Source organism: Scyliorhinus canicula, chromosome 4 (assembly GCF_902713615.1).
Source record: "Scyliorhinus canicula chromosome 4, sScyCan1.1, whole genome shotgun sequence".
Classification (NCBI taxonomy): domain Eukaryota; kingdom Metazoa; phylum Chordata; class Chondrichthyes; order Carcharhiniformes; family Scyliorhinidae; genus Scyliorhinus; species Scyliorhinus canicula.
Window position 1 is genome coordinate 120195563 of NC_052149.1, and position 16715 is coordinate 120212277.

Sequence of the window (16715 nt, forward strand, 5' to 3'; positions counted from 1 at the left end):
CTGAAAGCAAGAGGAGAAAAGATTTTATCAAGGAGTTATGGAATGCACAGAACACTGTTTCAAAAAGTTCATTCAATGCCAGTTTTCCTTCAGTAAAAAAGATCTTTCTTTTTTAAATCTAACAGCTGTTGGAGTAATATTTGCAACACCCTTCAAATAATCCATCACCTCCTGACTTATAGGAACTTAGCAGTCATGCTTTTAAAAGGAATACATCATCTCATTCAGGAGCAGCAAATAGATAAACTCCCTGTGGGACACAGGACTGGAGTCCATGCTATCAATCAAAAGATGAATTTAAAGAATTTTGATTTCACATAGGGGAAGTGGGTGAACAAGCAAGCCAACTTTTCTGAAAATAGAGTACTCTCTTTAGTCCTGCCAAATTGAGAATAAATGTTATATGCCTACAGAAAGTGCTTTCTACACATCTAGGAGCTTCACATCAAAAGAGGATCTTAAATATTATAGTTAATTTATCTGACTACAAAGTTTACATCTTCATTGGAAAAAAATGGCTCCTGAGCAGCATTATCCCGAATTTACCCCCAGTCACCACACAATAGGAAGGATGGACCCAATCGAATGAGACTGTAGAGGACATGAAGATATTGCAGGAATTGAAAATTTTAGCTTTCAGGAAAGATTGGATAGGCTATGGATATTTTATTCAGAACAGAGGAAGCTGAGGAGAGATACAATTTTGGTGTATAAAATTGAGGGGTCTGAACAAAGAGCACAGGAACGACTGATTTCCCTTCGGAGAAGTGAATAACCAGCGGTATAGATCTAAACTAATTAGAGGGATTTGGATATTATCACGTGTACCGAGGTACAGTGAAAAGTATTTTTCTGCGAGCAGCTCAACAGATCATTGAGTACATGAAAATGAAAGGAAATAAAAGAAAATACATAATAGGGCAACACAAGGTACACAATGTAACTAGATAACACTGGCATCAGGTGAAGCATACAGGGGTTCAGTATTAATCAGGTCAGTCCATAAGAGGGTTGTTTAGGAGTCTGGTAACAGTGGGGAAGAAGCTGTTTTTGAGTCTGTTTTTGCACGTTCTTTTGTATCTCCTGCCCGATGGGAGAAGTTGGAAGAATAAGTAGGCTGGATGGGAGGGGTCTTTGATTATGCTGCCCGCTTTCCCCAGGCAGCGGGAGGTGTAGATGGAGTTAATGGATGGGAGGCAGGTTTGTGAGATGGACTGGGCTGTGTTCACGACTCTCTGAAGGTTAGAGGGGAGTTAAAGAGAAGAAATCTTTCATCCAGAGGTCGGTTAACTTTATAGGAGCAAGAGAAGGTAATTTGGCACTTCAAACCTACTCCACCATTCAGTAACAGTAAGAAGTCTTACAACACCAGGTTAAAGTCCAACAGGTTTGTTTCAAACACGAGCTTTCGGAGCACGGCTCCTTCTTCAGGTGAAGAAGGAGCCGTGCTCCGAAAGCTCGTGTTTGAAACAAACCTGTTGGACTTTAACCTGGTGTTGTAAGACTTCTTACTGTGCTCACCCCAGTCCAACGCCGGCATCTCCACATCATGGCTACCATTCAGTAAGATCATGGTTGATCGGACGTGGCCTTAACACCCCTTCATTTTACCCCCAAAAATCCTGGACTCCCTTGTAGATTAAAAATCTGTCTAACTCACATGAGGTGGGAGGTCTGGAATTCACTGCCTGAAAGAATGGTAGAGGTAGAAATCCTCATCAGATTAAAAAAAATATTTGGATGTGCACATGAAGTACTGGAACACACAAAGCCACAGACCAAGAGCTCAAAAATGGATTAGGCCGAAAGGCTCAATCAGCTGGCACAAACACAATGGGCCGAGCAGTCTCCTTCTGTGCAGCGTTTCAAATTATGGGTGATATTTAATACAGAAAATTGTAAAGTGATACATTTTGGAAGGAAGAGAAAAAAAACCAAACATAAACCAAATGGGACAATTTTTAATAAGAGAGCTGATGTTTACATACATAAATCATTGAAAGTGCTAGGATAAGGTGAAAATGAAAATCGCTTGTCACAAGTAGGCTTCAATGAAGTTACTGTGAAAAGCCCCTAGTCGCTACATTCCGGCGCCTGTCTGGGGAGGCTGGTACGGGAGAAGGCATTTAAGATCTGAGACTTTATAAGTGGAGACACAGAGTACGAAAAGCAAGGCAGTTATGCTAAACCGTTATAAGTCTTGGGAGTATTTGTTCATTTTCACAGTAACTTCATTGCTATGTTAATGTAAGCCTACTTGTGACAATAATAAAGATTATTATTACTGGGCACCACGCTTTTGGAAGAATGTCCAGGTCTTGGGGGTAAATTTACTAGAATGGTGTCGGGAATTAAGAATTTCAGTTTTGTGGGAAAGCTTGGATCATTCTCCTTAGAGTAGGGAAGATTAAACAGAGATTTAATAGAGGAGGAAATTATGAAAGATATTGATAGAGTAAGGAAGGAGAAATTGTTTCCACTATCAGTGTGATCAGTAACCAGAGGAAGCAGATTCAAAGCAATAAGCAAAATAACTAGAGGGAGAATGATTTTCATGAAGTGATTCTGATGATTTGAAATGCACTGCCTGAAAAATGGTGAACATCTTCAAAACAAAATTTGACACATACCTGAAAAGCAGAGCTACAACAAAGAGCAGGAGAATAGGACTAATTGGGTAGCTTTACCAAAAAGCTGACATAGGGGTGAAACGGCCTCCATCTGTCATGTGACACTGTGAGCCAAATTTATTCTTGCCAGACTAACTTCAACCACACCTAGTCCTCATATTAAATATTGCTTCCTTTTAATAATATAATTATTTAAATAAAGGTTAAAAGAAACACGTCACCAAACTCATTCAGCAGAAGACTCCATATATGTTGCAACACTAAAACCTAATGGAAAGAATTGATCCGATACCAAATGGCATCTATAGTAATACTGAGTGAGATAGAACCTATTCTCAAACAAGTTATCCAGTAGTATTTAAAACATTATAGTTAGACATAGCAGTCCTGGGGCAAAAGGAAGAGTTCCTCATCATCAACCAACAATTGCCACTGAAATATCTGTGTGTCAGTCAAGGATAAAGTATCCCGTCACCCACATCAACAAATATAATGTTAGCACTCACTGTTTAAGCTCATACAAGGAATGATGTATTTGACGAAGTATTGAAGAACTCTGATTAACACTAATTCACTGATGTTGCAAGCAAACTGTTGCTGCTTTCTGAAGCACAGCACCAACCTGATCCAAACACTTACTGCTTTTGTGTTTTGAATGGAAAGTAAATTCTAAAATCTCACAACTACTGCAGAAAGTTCTTCAAAGAGCTTACCACCTCAGTGCTGGGAACCTTCCAAAAGACATCTTAAGAATCTGTAACAGGCCAAAAACTGGAAGAAGTTATATTTAAAAAATGTAAGATCTGTCATCAGCAATTGAAAAACAACAGATATACCCAAACAAAACTTTCCATAGAAAATTGGCCCAGAGTGTCTCAATACAAAGAACTAAACTTAATGTCAAAACAAACAAAATAAAAACTTTCAATAGCATTTGTTTCAAAGAAGTGGCAAATATGAAAGGAATTATTTTAAGAACCACAGAAACAAGAAGTTCCAAGGTTTTCTTTCGACTGTGGAACAGAATTACCACTGTCAACAAAGAAAGAACTGGGCTCGACTGTAGAAATGATACCTCGTGTATTGATAATCAGCAACCAATCATAGAATAACAATAATTGGCTCGGTCCCAATGATTCCTCCAATTAGTGAATGGACTCATGGATTCTACATTAAGAATGCATTAGTGCAGGAGAATAGAAAGCTTAGGCAAATAAATACATCTACCTCAACTTTCTTTAAGAACAAGTGCTGAATAAATATACAGTGAGTAAAAAAGCAAGTGTTGATAATTACAAATCACACCAGCACTACGGAATTGTTCGTACTTAGTTCAACCCACAATTGAAGGAATCCTCTTAAGGATCCAGTGAAATGCGAGTGCTACATATCTGCCTGAGCAACATTTTATCCTTAATGAGAACATAAAGAACATCTCAAAATACCCAAACACTGGGTCCAAGCCAAATCTAAACTGAAATCTGACCTTCACTAAAAAGTACCATCTGTAAGCAACAATCCAGTTGCCCACATAAAGCCCAATTATATTTAGCAAAAATTCAAGGGCTGAAATCAGAACAGAAAATGCCGGCAATACACAGCAGTTTATCATCACTGAAAAACTAACAAAATAGATCTAACATCTTAAGCGTGCTTCTTCACCAGAATTCAAACAGTAAAATCTATTACATGTCATAATGACCAGTTGGGAGGTCTAAAATGCAGAAAGGTACACTGGTGACAATTCACATCCTGTTACCTGCCCCGTCAGCACAGAAAGCAGAAATCAGTGTTCAACTTTTCATCTGTTTGCCCTTTTTGTGTAATCATTTTAACTATTTCTGATGCCAATGATTCGGCGTGAAAAACAGGGGTCACATTCAAAAATAGCCCAGGTTTGATCTGTACATTCTTGTCTCAACCAACAATGAAGGAGAGGAAAAAATGCCAAGCTTGATTCCATATACCCATTCACCTCCCAACTGGAGAAAAAAGGTCTCTCCTCTTCCTGTTTTCAGTAGCTGTGGCTTGAGATGTAAAAATGTGGATATTTCCTGAGAATTCTCTGGACTCACATTATGAATGACCATTTCAGCAATGCACCATAAGCCTGCTCTACCATGAAGCCATACCTCAGGAAAGAATGAGGAAAAATTAAAAGCCAAACACACTGAATAATCATATAAAAAGACATGGCACACTAATTAATTTTTAACACCGAAACGGCTAGCATTACCTTCAACAGCTTCTAAAGCCTAAAATTCAATAGAGGTACCCGCCTCTGATTGGGCTAAGGTGCATTTGCAAACGGTTTGAACACCCTCCCCAAATTAAATCGCTGGCACAGGAAGAGTTCATTTAGGATCTTGGAACTTCAAGTGAGCTTTATATTTCTCGGCTTTGCATCCTGCAACAGGTGTTTAATGGATTATGATGATTTCTACTGTGTTTTCCCTTTCATCCGTGCCCATTCCGACTCTCAGATTTCACCACGATATTTTCCTAAACGAGAGAGCCAGTAATGTGCCATAGTTTATGCTAAAGACATTCTTTCAAGCCACTCAAAAGGTTCCCAAGTGCCCATAAAATCCCTACAGTGCACAAGGCGGCCATTTGGCCCATCGAGCCTGCACCAACCCTCTGAAAGAGCACTTTACTTAGGTCCACTCTTCCACCTTATCCCCGTAACCCCACGCATTGGTCATGGCCAATCCACCTAACCTACGCATCTTTGGACTGCGGGAGGAAACCAAAGCACGCAGAGGAAACCCACACAGGCACGTGAGAAAGTGCAAACTCCACACAGTTATCCAAGACTGGAATTGAACCCAGATCCCAGGTGCTGTGAGGCAGCAGTCTAACCACTGTTGCACCATGCCTCACCCGGGGGGGGGGGTCAATTTTTAATTATGTCACATGGCTTTTGCCTTAACGTCACATCATGCCAAAACTAGTTAAGAGGCAACGCTTGGAGCGCCAGTTCCCAGTCACACTGCTGTAGAGGAGAGCATAAATTGGAAGGCGCAGTAAGATTCAGGAGAAACGCGAGAGAACCATTCGTAGAGGGTTGAAGTAAACTGCCTGCCCTTTTACAACGCTAGGGGAGGACGCACATGAATTACTCCGCCTTTAACAGCAATTTACAGGAGACGCAAATGTAGAATTTTGACCAGGATCAAGTCTGTCTTCATTACCAATTAAATTTGTTGAATAAATCAAGAAACCAGTTATAAAATTCCTGTTACTTCGGGCTCACTGACTTTCAAGAAATGAAATATCTTCTCCCACTTTCTACCCTTGCTAAACAAATTCCAATCTGCAAAGAAACTGAGTAAATACAATATCTTAACATCAAATAAATATCAACATCTGTTGATGTAGTTGAATTTGGATTAGTGTAACTATTGCAGCCCCATGAAGGCCAATGCTTAAACTGCTTAAGTTTAATTACATTGAAGTCACAGGGGCCTTGTTTCTTTTCATTAACCCTTACCTCCTGAAAGTTGTGCTGAGTGAATTTGTCAGCGATCCGCAGTAGCTCTCTGCAAGAGTGGGTGTCAGCAAAGGCTCTGATTCCCAGGCAGTTGGAGGGATCAAGTTGCCTCTTCAGAAACTCACAGCATGCCTCCTGGATCTCAGCCAGTTGCAGAAGGCAAGCAGCCGGTAGCAAGGTCTGCACGTTCCCCTCCTCTACCGTTATCTGAGATGTGTAAGCAAAGTCAATCAGCAGCTCCATGGCTCGTTCGTCGATGTCACGGATCACCACCTCCGTCTGCCGGCTTTCTGCGAGCTCACCTGTGAACATGGCTCGAAAGTAAGGGCTGCAGGCCGACAGGATCACTCTGTGTGCATAAATCTTTTTTGCACCCACAACAAGCACCACATCGCAAAGTTCCCGGTGCTTCCTCAGGAGATTGATCACTTCCAAAGTCTGCCTAGGGTGTTTATCCGATACAAATGGCATCCTGGCTGGCTGTGGTACTCCCTCGGGCAATTTGTTGGGGTCGCCGAGTGTACATCGGCTAGTGACATCCATTCCTATCTCTCCTGTTCGAGCACTGATACACCTAAATGTAGGAGGCAAAAAAACACATTTGAAACTCAAAATATGTAGGTTCCGTCTGTGAAACGTTAACGTTTGCAATTCCACTTTGTGATCCATCATACAGTAATAATTATGCTATACACTCTGAAGCACTAAGACGCTGCACCATTCCATGGCAATGTATTATCACAGTGGCAAAAACATTGCAAGAAACTCTAATCTCAGCAGGACAGCCTTAGATGTGTCGGTGTGGGAGGAGGGGCAAAGTACAGAGGAAGGGAGGCGTGAATGTCAGAGGTAGAATTAATCCACTTTACTATTGAATATCTTCCAGCAGCTACTCAAGTTCAACATCGATAGGTCTGTGAACATATTAAGAGTCCGTTAGACCATTCATTTCTCCATTCACAGAAAGGGGGCTCCAGAGGGATGTAAAAAGATTTTAAAATGTAGGCGAATCAAAAAGGAATGGGTTTTAAAGACCTTGTATTCTATAGTGCTAGTGACTTACAAAACCATTATTACAGTTCAATGTAGTAACACATTTTGAGTACTCAAAGCAATTTGGCACAATTGCCTTTCTTGCGTAATTATAGAACATGTAGATAATCACAATCACTGCAGCTTCACAGAATGAATATAGGTTCTTTAAAAAGTCACATTGGTGGTGAACATCAAATGATATAAAGAGAGTTCTGTCCCCATTAATATTACAAGTGATGTTCTGGGGGTCTGAATATTACACCATGGTTATTTTTCAAACTGGTTAAAGAGCAACTGCCATTCCCATTCATGGCCCTGCCTTCCCTCACTTCACCACGTTACCAATCTAAATTATTTCTATTTTCAGGTGCCAGTCAGAACTGGGCACTTCTCCATAATGAGAAAAGGGCAGAAAAAAACCCACCCGATTTGGCATCTGCAAATTTGTGTCCAGCTCAAGAGTGGCATAAGCAATAGCCTAGAAATAGGATCTACTTTCTTATCCTAGTCAACATGTTACTAGAAGGGATGAAGATGAGCAGGTACTCAAGTTAAGCCAGTAATGGACCTTCTTCCTGGGCAACCTGAAGAATGAACAATCTGAAAGCTCTTTAAGAAGTTAATATTCATGACAATTTTATGCTGTTTTACAGAGATGATTTGACATTTTTTTTAAAAACTATTTGGCCAATTTATTTCCTTCGGAGGGTGCGGACTCTTGGTACAGTACAGTTCCACAAAGCTCTCTGGCAATTCACTAAAGTGACGATTCTTAATATGTCAGCAAGCTATTATACCATGCACCAGGGCATTGAAGCCAATTACTCTTCCAACTAGGGTTCTCAACATACTCTACATGTTTTTACCTAGTTGGCCAACTGTTAAGAATGCACAAGTCTCAGAAGCAATACATTAGTCATCACAACTTGTTTTAGCATTTTTAGCAACATTCACACCCTCAGGATGTCTCAAAGTCTTCAAGACTAACTAGTGCAAATACTCCCACAAACAGCAGGATAAATATCACTTAATCTGTTTCTGGTGGTGTTGATTTTGGGATAACCTTTCACCTCCTTGTTAATCAAGAATCTATCTAGACCTTAAAAATATTCAAAGACTCTGCGTCCACCGCCTTTTGAGGAAGGAAGTTCCAAAGACACCTCAGAGAAAAATAAATCATGTGTCTTAAACGAACATCCCATTATTTTTAAACAGTGACGCTTAGTTCCACGATGAGAAGAAGTTCCAAGCAAAATGTAACTTGACAGACATAACCCCGTGCTGACAGATGGCAAGTAACTTCACATCACACAAGTACCAGCAATGAGCATCTCCAACAAGAGAGAATCTAACCAACATTCAATGGCATTACCATCTCGGAATCCAAATGATCAACATTCTAGGGGTTACCACTAACCAGAAACTGAACACTAGATTAGCTACATAAATACTATGGCTAGAAGAATGTGGCACAGAGGTTAGCACTGCTGGTTCACAGCACCAGGGACCTCGGTTCAATTCCAGCCTGGGGCGACTGTGTGGCGTTTGCACGTTCTCTCCACGCCTGCATGGGTTTCCTCCGGGTGCCCCGGTTTCCTACCACAGTCCAAAGATGGGTGTGTTAGGTGGATTGGCCATGCTAAAATTTCCCCTCAGTACAGGGATGTACAGGTTCCGTGGGGTTACAGGGAATGGGCTCAGGTAGAGTGCTCTTTCAGAGGGTTAGTGCAGACTTTATGGGCCAAATGGCCTCCTTCTGCACTGCAGAGATTCCATTCCATGATTCTAAGAGCAGGTCAGAGGCTAGGAATCCGGCAAGGAATAACTCAGCTCATCACTCCCCAAAGGCTGTCAACCGTCTGTTTACAAGGCACAAGTCAGGAATGTGATGGGAACCTTCACCTCTTGCCTGGATGAGTGTCGGTCCAACAACATTCAAGAAGCTTGACACCATCCATGACAAAGCAGCCTGTTTGATTAGCACTGCAACCACAAACATTCATTCCCACCACCACTGACACATCTTGTACTATCTACAAGATGCACTGCAAGAACTCATCCTTTGACAGCACCTTCCAAACCCATGACCACTCTCTTCTAGAAGGACAAGGGCAGCAGATATATGGAACACCACCACCTGGAAGTTACACTCCAAGGCACCCATCATCCCGAGTTGAATATATAACACTGTTCCTTCATTGTCGCTGGGTCAAAATCCTGGAACTCCCTCCCAAACGGCACTGTGGGTGTACCTACATCACATGGATTGTAGCAGTTCGAGAAAGCAGCTCACCACCACCTTCTGAAGGGCAATTAGGGATGGGCAAGAAATGCAGGTCTAGACACTACTGCCACATCCGATGAATTTATTTTAAAACCCACCAGCATCAACAGAACAGGTGTACAGCATAAAACAGCTCAAAAGATTCATAACTATTCACACTCAGAGGCACAAATATGTAACACAATGTGAAATAAAGATGTATGGTGTTGTCAGATTTACAACATATTATTTTTATACTGTCGGGAGCTTACTTGACCCAAAAGAGCCAGATGCTGGCATTATGAAATGGCATATCTGAGTGACCCCACGACCAACCCCCCTTTCCCACCAGCACTGAATGAGTACCAGATTCATCAAAACAAAGGCTGGTAGAGGTGGGAACCCTCAAAACATTTAAGAAGCATTTAGATGAGCACACAAAACGCCATAGCATACAAGGATATGGACCAAGGGCTGGAAAATGGGAGTATTATTTTACCTGCTTTATCTGCACCAGATTCATCAAAACAAAGAACCTCCTCTGCACCCAGTCCATTAGATCCTTAAAAATCTCAGACACCTTACCCTCATCCATTCCCTCCCTCGATAACACCTTGTCCTGCCACTCCAGGGCGGCAAACCGGGAAACAACGGCACCTGCTTCCGTACAAAGTCCCGAACCTGCAAGTATGTAGACTCATTCCCGTTGGGCAGCTCATATTCCTCCTCCAGGTCCTCCAAACTCAAAGCTGCCCCCACAAACAGGTCCCCAAACCGCTCGATCTATACCTGCCGCCACCCCAATACCTCGCGTCCAGCAATTCCCCCACTCTGTGCAAACCTGCGATTGTTAATAACTGGTGCCCAGATCAAGGCACCTTTCAACCTCAGATGCTGTCGCCACTGCCCCCATACCTCAAGGCCGCCACCACCACTGGGCTCGTGGAGTACCTGGCCGGCGAGAACAGCAAAGGCGCCGTCAACAATGCCCCTAAACTCGTTCCCCTACAAGTGGCCACCTCCATCTACCCCCAAGCTGACCCCTCCCCCAATGCCACTTCCTAACCATAGAGATATTAATTCATCATGTTCGGCAACCCCCCCCCCCCCCCCCACCCCCCAAACAACCTCCCTCGCCCCCGCTCCAACAACACCTTCTTAATCCACATAATTTCCCCCGGCCACAGAAACCCCAAAATCAAAACATAGTGAGGGCAGCACGGTAGCACAGTGGCTATTTCACTGTGGCTTCACAGCGCCTTGGTCCCGGGTTCGATTCCCCACTGGGTCACTGTCTATGCGGAGTCTGCACGGGTTTCCTCCAGGTGCTCCGGTTTCCTCCCACAGTCCAAAGATGTGCAGGCAACGTGGATTGGCCATGCTTAAGAGTCCAAAAAGGTTAGGAGGGATTATTGGGTTACGCGGATAGGATGGAAGTGAGGGCTTAAAGTGGGTCGGTGCAGACTCGATGGGCCGAATGGCCGCCTTCTGCACTGTATGTTCTATTAACCTTCTTAAAAATGACTTTGGGATCGGAAGGTTATGAAAAAAAAAAGAACCTCGGCAGCATCGTCATTTTCACTATCTGCACCCGCCCTGCAGCGACAGCACATTCCACATTTTAAAATCTCCCTTCATCTGCTCCACCAACCGAGCCAGGTTCAGCTTATGGAGCTGCACCCATCCCCACACCATCTGGATGCCCAAGTACATGAAGTTTGCCCCCCATCACCTTAAAAATGACAGCTCTCCCAACCTCCTCTCCTGCCCCTTGGCCTTGATTGGGAACACCTCACTCTGCCCCAGGTTTAGCTTATACCCGGAAAACCGGCCGAACTCCTCCAGAATACTCATGATTCCCCCAATGGGTCAAAGATATACAGCAAATGGTCGTCTGCATACAGCGAGACCCTGTGCTCAACCCACTGCCACCCTCCGCACAATCCCTCTTCAACCCCTCAGCTCTAAGCGCCATTGCCAGTGGGTCTATTGGCATGGCAAAAAGCAATGGGGAGAGTGGGCACCCCGCCTTGTCCCACGGTGTAACCCAAAGTACCCCGACTCACACTGTTCGTCCAAATGCTCACTACCGTCACCCTGTATATCAGCAGGACTCAATCCACAAACCCCTGCCCGAATCCAAACGCCCTATCACTTCCCACAGATACTCCCACTCCACCCGATCAAAAGCCTTCCCCGCATCCATAGCCACTGCTACCTCCACATCTTGCCCCTCTGTGAGTATCATTATCACATTCAGTCATTTCCTAACATTCGCCGACAATTTTCTCCCCTTTACAAACCGTTTGGTCTTCCCCAATCATCCCCGGTGCACAGTCCTCAATAGCAAGGCCAAGATCGTCACCAGCAACTTGGTGTCCACATTTAATAACAATATCGGGCGGTAAGACCCACACTGTTCTGGATCTTTACCTTTCTTCAGTATTAGGGATACGGATGCCTGCGATATAGTGTGGAGGGGGACATCCCCCTTTTCCCTTGCCTCATTTTACACCCTCACTTGCAGAGGGCACAGGTCCCCACCGAACGTCTGATAAGATTCCACCGGGAACCCACCTGGGCCCAGGGGCTTCGCTGCCTGCAGTGCCGCCATACTCTCCATCACCTCCACCAGTCCAATGGGGACCCCCAGCCCCTCCACCAGTTCCTCCTCAACTTTGGCGAGCTCCAACCCATCCAGAAACTGCCATAATCCCTCTCCTCCCACCCACCCAAGATAGGGCACCGATTCATATAGCCTCCCGTAAAAGTCCTCAAATACCCCATTCACCCCCAACCGGTCCAGTACCACTCTTCCCACCCCGTTCTTCACTCTTCCGATCACCTATGCCGCCTCCTGCTTCCCAAGCTGGTGAACCAGCATCTTACTCACCTTCTCCCTGTACTCATACACTGCCCCTCTGGCCCGCCACAGCTGTCCTACTGCCTTCCCCGTGGACACCAGCCCAATCTCCATCTGGAGCTTCTGCCTCTCATTCAACAACCCGGCCTCCAGGGCCTCCGAATACCTCTTGTTCACCCACAAAATCCTGTTTAATCAGCTTTTCCATCGCTGCTTGTACTTCCATTTCCCTATGTGCCTGGATCGAAAGGAACTCCTCCATAACCATTGCCTTGAGCGCCTCCCATAGCATGGTGGCCAAGACCTCCCCCGCGTCATTCAGCTCCAAATACCCCTGGATGGTCGCCCTCACCCGCTGGTAATCCCACATCCAGCCTCCACTGCAGGCGCTGTGCCCGCACTCTCTCTCTCTCTCTCTCTCTCTCTCTCCCTGCCCATCAATCTACCCAGTGCGGCGCATCACCGAGTACCCAGAGGCGACCACACCCGCCAGCAGCACCTGGTCCATCACAAAGAAATCAATCAAGGAATACACCCATTGACAATGGGCAAAATATGAGAACTTCTTTGCCATCGGCCTCCCAAACCTCAACGGGTCTACCCCCGCCCCACACACAAAACAACCACCCCATTCCCCCATGCTAACCACCCCAACTGTGCTCCCGTTAGCTAGCCCGCCCAGCTAGCTTGGCAGCCCCCACCCAAGGCCTCTGAGCCTCCTACCCCCTACTGATTCCCATCCCCCTTGTTCGCATACCTCCACGGAACAAAGAAACAGAAAAAAGGTGCACTCATCCTCGATGCTCAAGCTTCGACACCAAACCCAACAAAATATCTCAAAGGAGAAAAGTTCTCCAACAACTGTCAAACGAAAAGACAAGGAAAATAAACATCTCCTCACACCTCCTGCATTGTTCAATGTCCTCCTTCTCCTGCCAGTCCATTGTCTCTCAAATAATCCATCGCCTCCTCTGGCTTTCCAAAATAATGTTCCCAGTTGTTAAAGGTCACCCAGAGGTGGGCTGGGTACAACATCCCAAACTTCACCCCCTTCTCAAAGAGGGCAGCCTTCACCTCCTCTTCACCTGGTCTGCATCCATGTCCTGGTACACCCGCAGCATATAATAATCTTTATTAGTGTCACAAGTAGGCTTACATTCACGCTGCAATGAAGTTACTGTGAAAACCCCTAGTCGGCACATTCCGGCGCCTGTTCGAATACACCGAGGAAGGATTTAGAATGTCCAATTCACCTAACAACATGTCTTTGGACTGTGGAAGGAAACTGGAGCACCCGGATGAAACCCACGCATACACAGGGAGACAGTGACCCAAGCCAGGAATCGAACCTGGGACCCTGGAGCTGTGAACCAACAGTGCTAACTAACCACTGTGCTACCTTGCTGCCCCAATCCCTTCCCAGGTGCACCTCCTCGTCTGCCTTGCCCATCTCAATATCTTTTCCTTATCCAGGAACCGGTGGACATGCAACACCATCGCCTTCGGTGACTCATTCACCTGCGGCTTCCTCTAAGTGCCGGTCAAAAGGACCCCCTCTCCCCCATCAGCTTCGCTACATTTGCGCCAGTGTCCACTCCCTCGATGCCTTCAGGCATCCCTACAATTCATAAATATCCCTACAATTCGTAAATTCTGTCTCCTGGAGCCGTTCTCTGGGTCCTCCACCTTCTCCTTCAACCGCTTTGGAGTCTCCCGCATCACACCTATTTCGGTCGCCAAAGAAGCAAGCTGTTCCTCGTACTCCCCCACTGCCTCCTCCACTTTCCGAATAGCTTGGCCCTGGGACTCCAGCCTCTTTACCACATGGTTGATTCCCGCTTTTAGTGGTTCCACCGTCTTGGTTGGTCCTTCTGGGCTTCCCTCCTCTGCAGGCTGAACTCCTCGTTCAAGAAATCCACCAGCTGCTCCGTCGACCACTGGACGGGCAGGACAGGCCCTTTACCCTCTGCCATCTTGCCTGCGACGCACAAAGCTTCTCTTGCTCAAACTGCTCCCTTCTTTTCACCCCACTTATGGTCAGTGTATCCATCCACCAGTCATAGCAGTGGAGTTTCACTTTCTCCAATCACACCTGCACCTTTTTTCATCAAAACTTCCACCCCTCGAGCCGGGAAAAGGTCCGAAAAAAAATGCCTCGAGCGGGCGCTGCCAAATGTGCGACCACTCACTCCATAGCCGCCGGAAGTCCCCTAGACTTCATTTATAAGCAGAGCAGAAGCTGAAGGTATTAAGTGTCTTCATTATGCCATCGATGGAGAAAATTTGTTTAGTAGTATATAAAAGTAGATTATCTGCATAAAGAGATACCTGATGCCCCACCCCATCTTGACTAATACCCCTCCATTGATCAGAAGCCTTTGAGGCTATAGAGAGTGGCTCAATTGTCAGGGCGAATAAAAGTGGAGAAAGTGGGCAGCCCTGCCTAGTGTCCTTTTCGAGGGAAAGTAGTCTGAACATTAAATGTTCGTGTGAACAGTGGCCACGGGGCATTGCATAACAAGCGGATCAGAGGCAAATTTATAGCCGAATCCAAATCTCCCAAGGATCTCAAATAAATAGTCTTCCATCCTGTCAATAGCGTTCCCAGCATTGAGAGATACGATCACCTCTGGCTCGGGTGCAGGGGAGAGGGAAAGAATAACTTTGAAAAGGTGATGTATATTAGCTGATAATTGATGGCCCTTTACAAAACCTGCCTGCTCTCGGAGATTATACTTGGAAGGCAACCTTAGCGATCAGCTTAATATCCGTGTTTAAAAGCGAGGTGGTTTGGTACAAACCGCACTCGGTCGGGTCTTTGTCCCTCTTAAGCAACAAGGAAGTAGAGGCTTGAGTAAGGGTCGGAGGCAAGGAACCGCTGGACAGGGAGTCATTAAAAATATCTAATAAAGTGTGCAAGCTGTTCCGAGAATTTCTTGTAACATTTGATTGGAAGGCCATCCGGGCCGAGGTTTTACCAGCCTGCATCAGCCCAATGCATTTTAAAATCTTGTTGTGGCGTAACAAGCTGTCCAACTCACAACTCTACTTCGAAAGTTGGGATGGATAGGTTGTCCAGACAATCAAACATGCTAAAACTTGTCCACGGGAGGCTCAGATTTCTACAGGTCACAGTAACAAGATTTTAAAGTTCCATTGATCTGGAAAGAAGTGGAAACGTGGTTCCGCCTGGGTTAATGATCTGGGGAATCTCATGGGAGGCCGCTTGGTGTTTTAAGTTGGTGAGCAGAAGACGATTGACCTTCTCTCTGTATTCGTAAAAAGTACTCCTGAAGTGATCTATCTGATGTACAGCCTTGTTAGTGGTCAGTAACTCAAACTGGGTCTGCAACTATTTTCTGCTTGTGTCTAGCTCTGGAGTAGGATTGAACAAGTACTGTTGATCTACCTCTAAAATGGAGTCGAGTGCTCCAACTTCTGCATTATTAGTACATGTGCATTATAAGAAATAATTTCTCCCCATAGGACAGCCTTAAGAGTCTCCCACAAAGTGAATGGGGAGATTGAATTGGACCTATTTAATTTGATGTAGTTGTCAATAGAGGTGGATAGGCACTCAGAAAATGTTTTAATTGGCCAGCAAAGTAGTATCTAATTTCTAGGATGGGCGCTGGATGGGGCTGGACTCCAGCAACAGATCAATAGTGTGGGGCGTGGTCAGAAATTGCATTACTGAGTACTTAGCCACCACTATCGAAGGGAGGAAATCCTGATCGAAAATGAAAATATCAATGCGAAAATACACATGGTGGACCGGAAAGAAAAAAACCAGATAGATTTCTGTCATTCGGATGCAAAAAATGCCCCCACCCCGGCACCTGACCATAAAAGAAGCCTTGGCCACCCCTAAATGGGACAAAAGATTTGGATTTAGAACAGTGTTTTTTAAAAACTTTTTTTCTGGAGACCCATTTTACCCACGCCGGCCGATCTTTGCAATCCACCATTTTTCTCTTGCTTTTAATGCGACAGGTGAGCCTGCTTGGTCTTCACGATCTTGCTTGCTTTGTCATTCAATATTACATTTCTATATGTGTTGTTCATCAGAGGTCCTGGAGCTCTCACCAGCACTGCTTTGTCCTGCTGTGGACTCTCCTGCAAAGCCCTCTCTTCCTTAGTCCAAAAATCCCCCTTCAGTTCTTCATGCAGTCCTTTTGCTTGCTTGCTGGCAGCTACAAAACAGAGGAAGCTTTCCTCAGTAATTTCGCACTCAAGAGTACATGCCGTCAGTGTGCCGGGCACGTGACCTGCTCGCTGCTGCCGCTTCTGGCGGGAAGACAAATCGATATTTTTAAAAATCTGCTCCTGGAGCAGCGTGCTGATGGACTGAAGAGGCCGTCTGCCCCACTGGTCTTCTTGCCTGCGCACTGCTACATGAGCTGAAGAGGAACACATGCACGGGACGGCAGA

The 16715-nt window shown here is 45.1% G+C and overlaps 1 protein-coding gene across 4 annotated transcripts in view; it reads right to left on the bottom strand.

Annotated features, from left to right (window-relative positions):
- The window catches only part of klhl20 (kelch-like family member 20), a 90824-nt gene that overhangs the window by 51206 nt on the left and 22903 nt on the right, over positions 1-16715 (bottom strand). For all 4 annotated transcript variants that reach the window (XM_038795118.1, XM_038795119.1, XM_038795116.1 and 1 more), the window contains exon 3: positions 6124-6697. In XM_038795118.1, coding sequence (XP_038651046.1) covers positions 6124-6697 — 574 coding nt within the window. The remainder of the gene's footprint in view (positions 1-6123; positions 6698-16715) is intronic.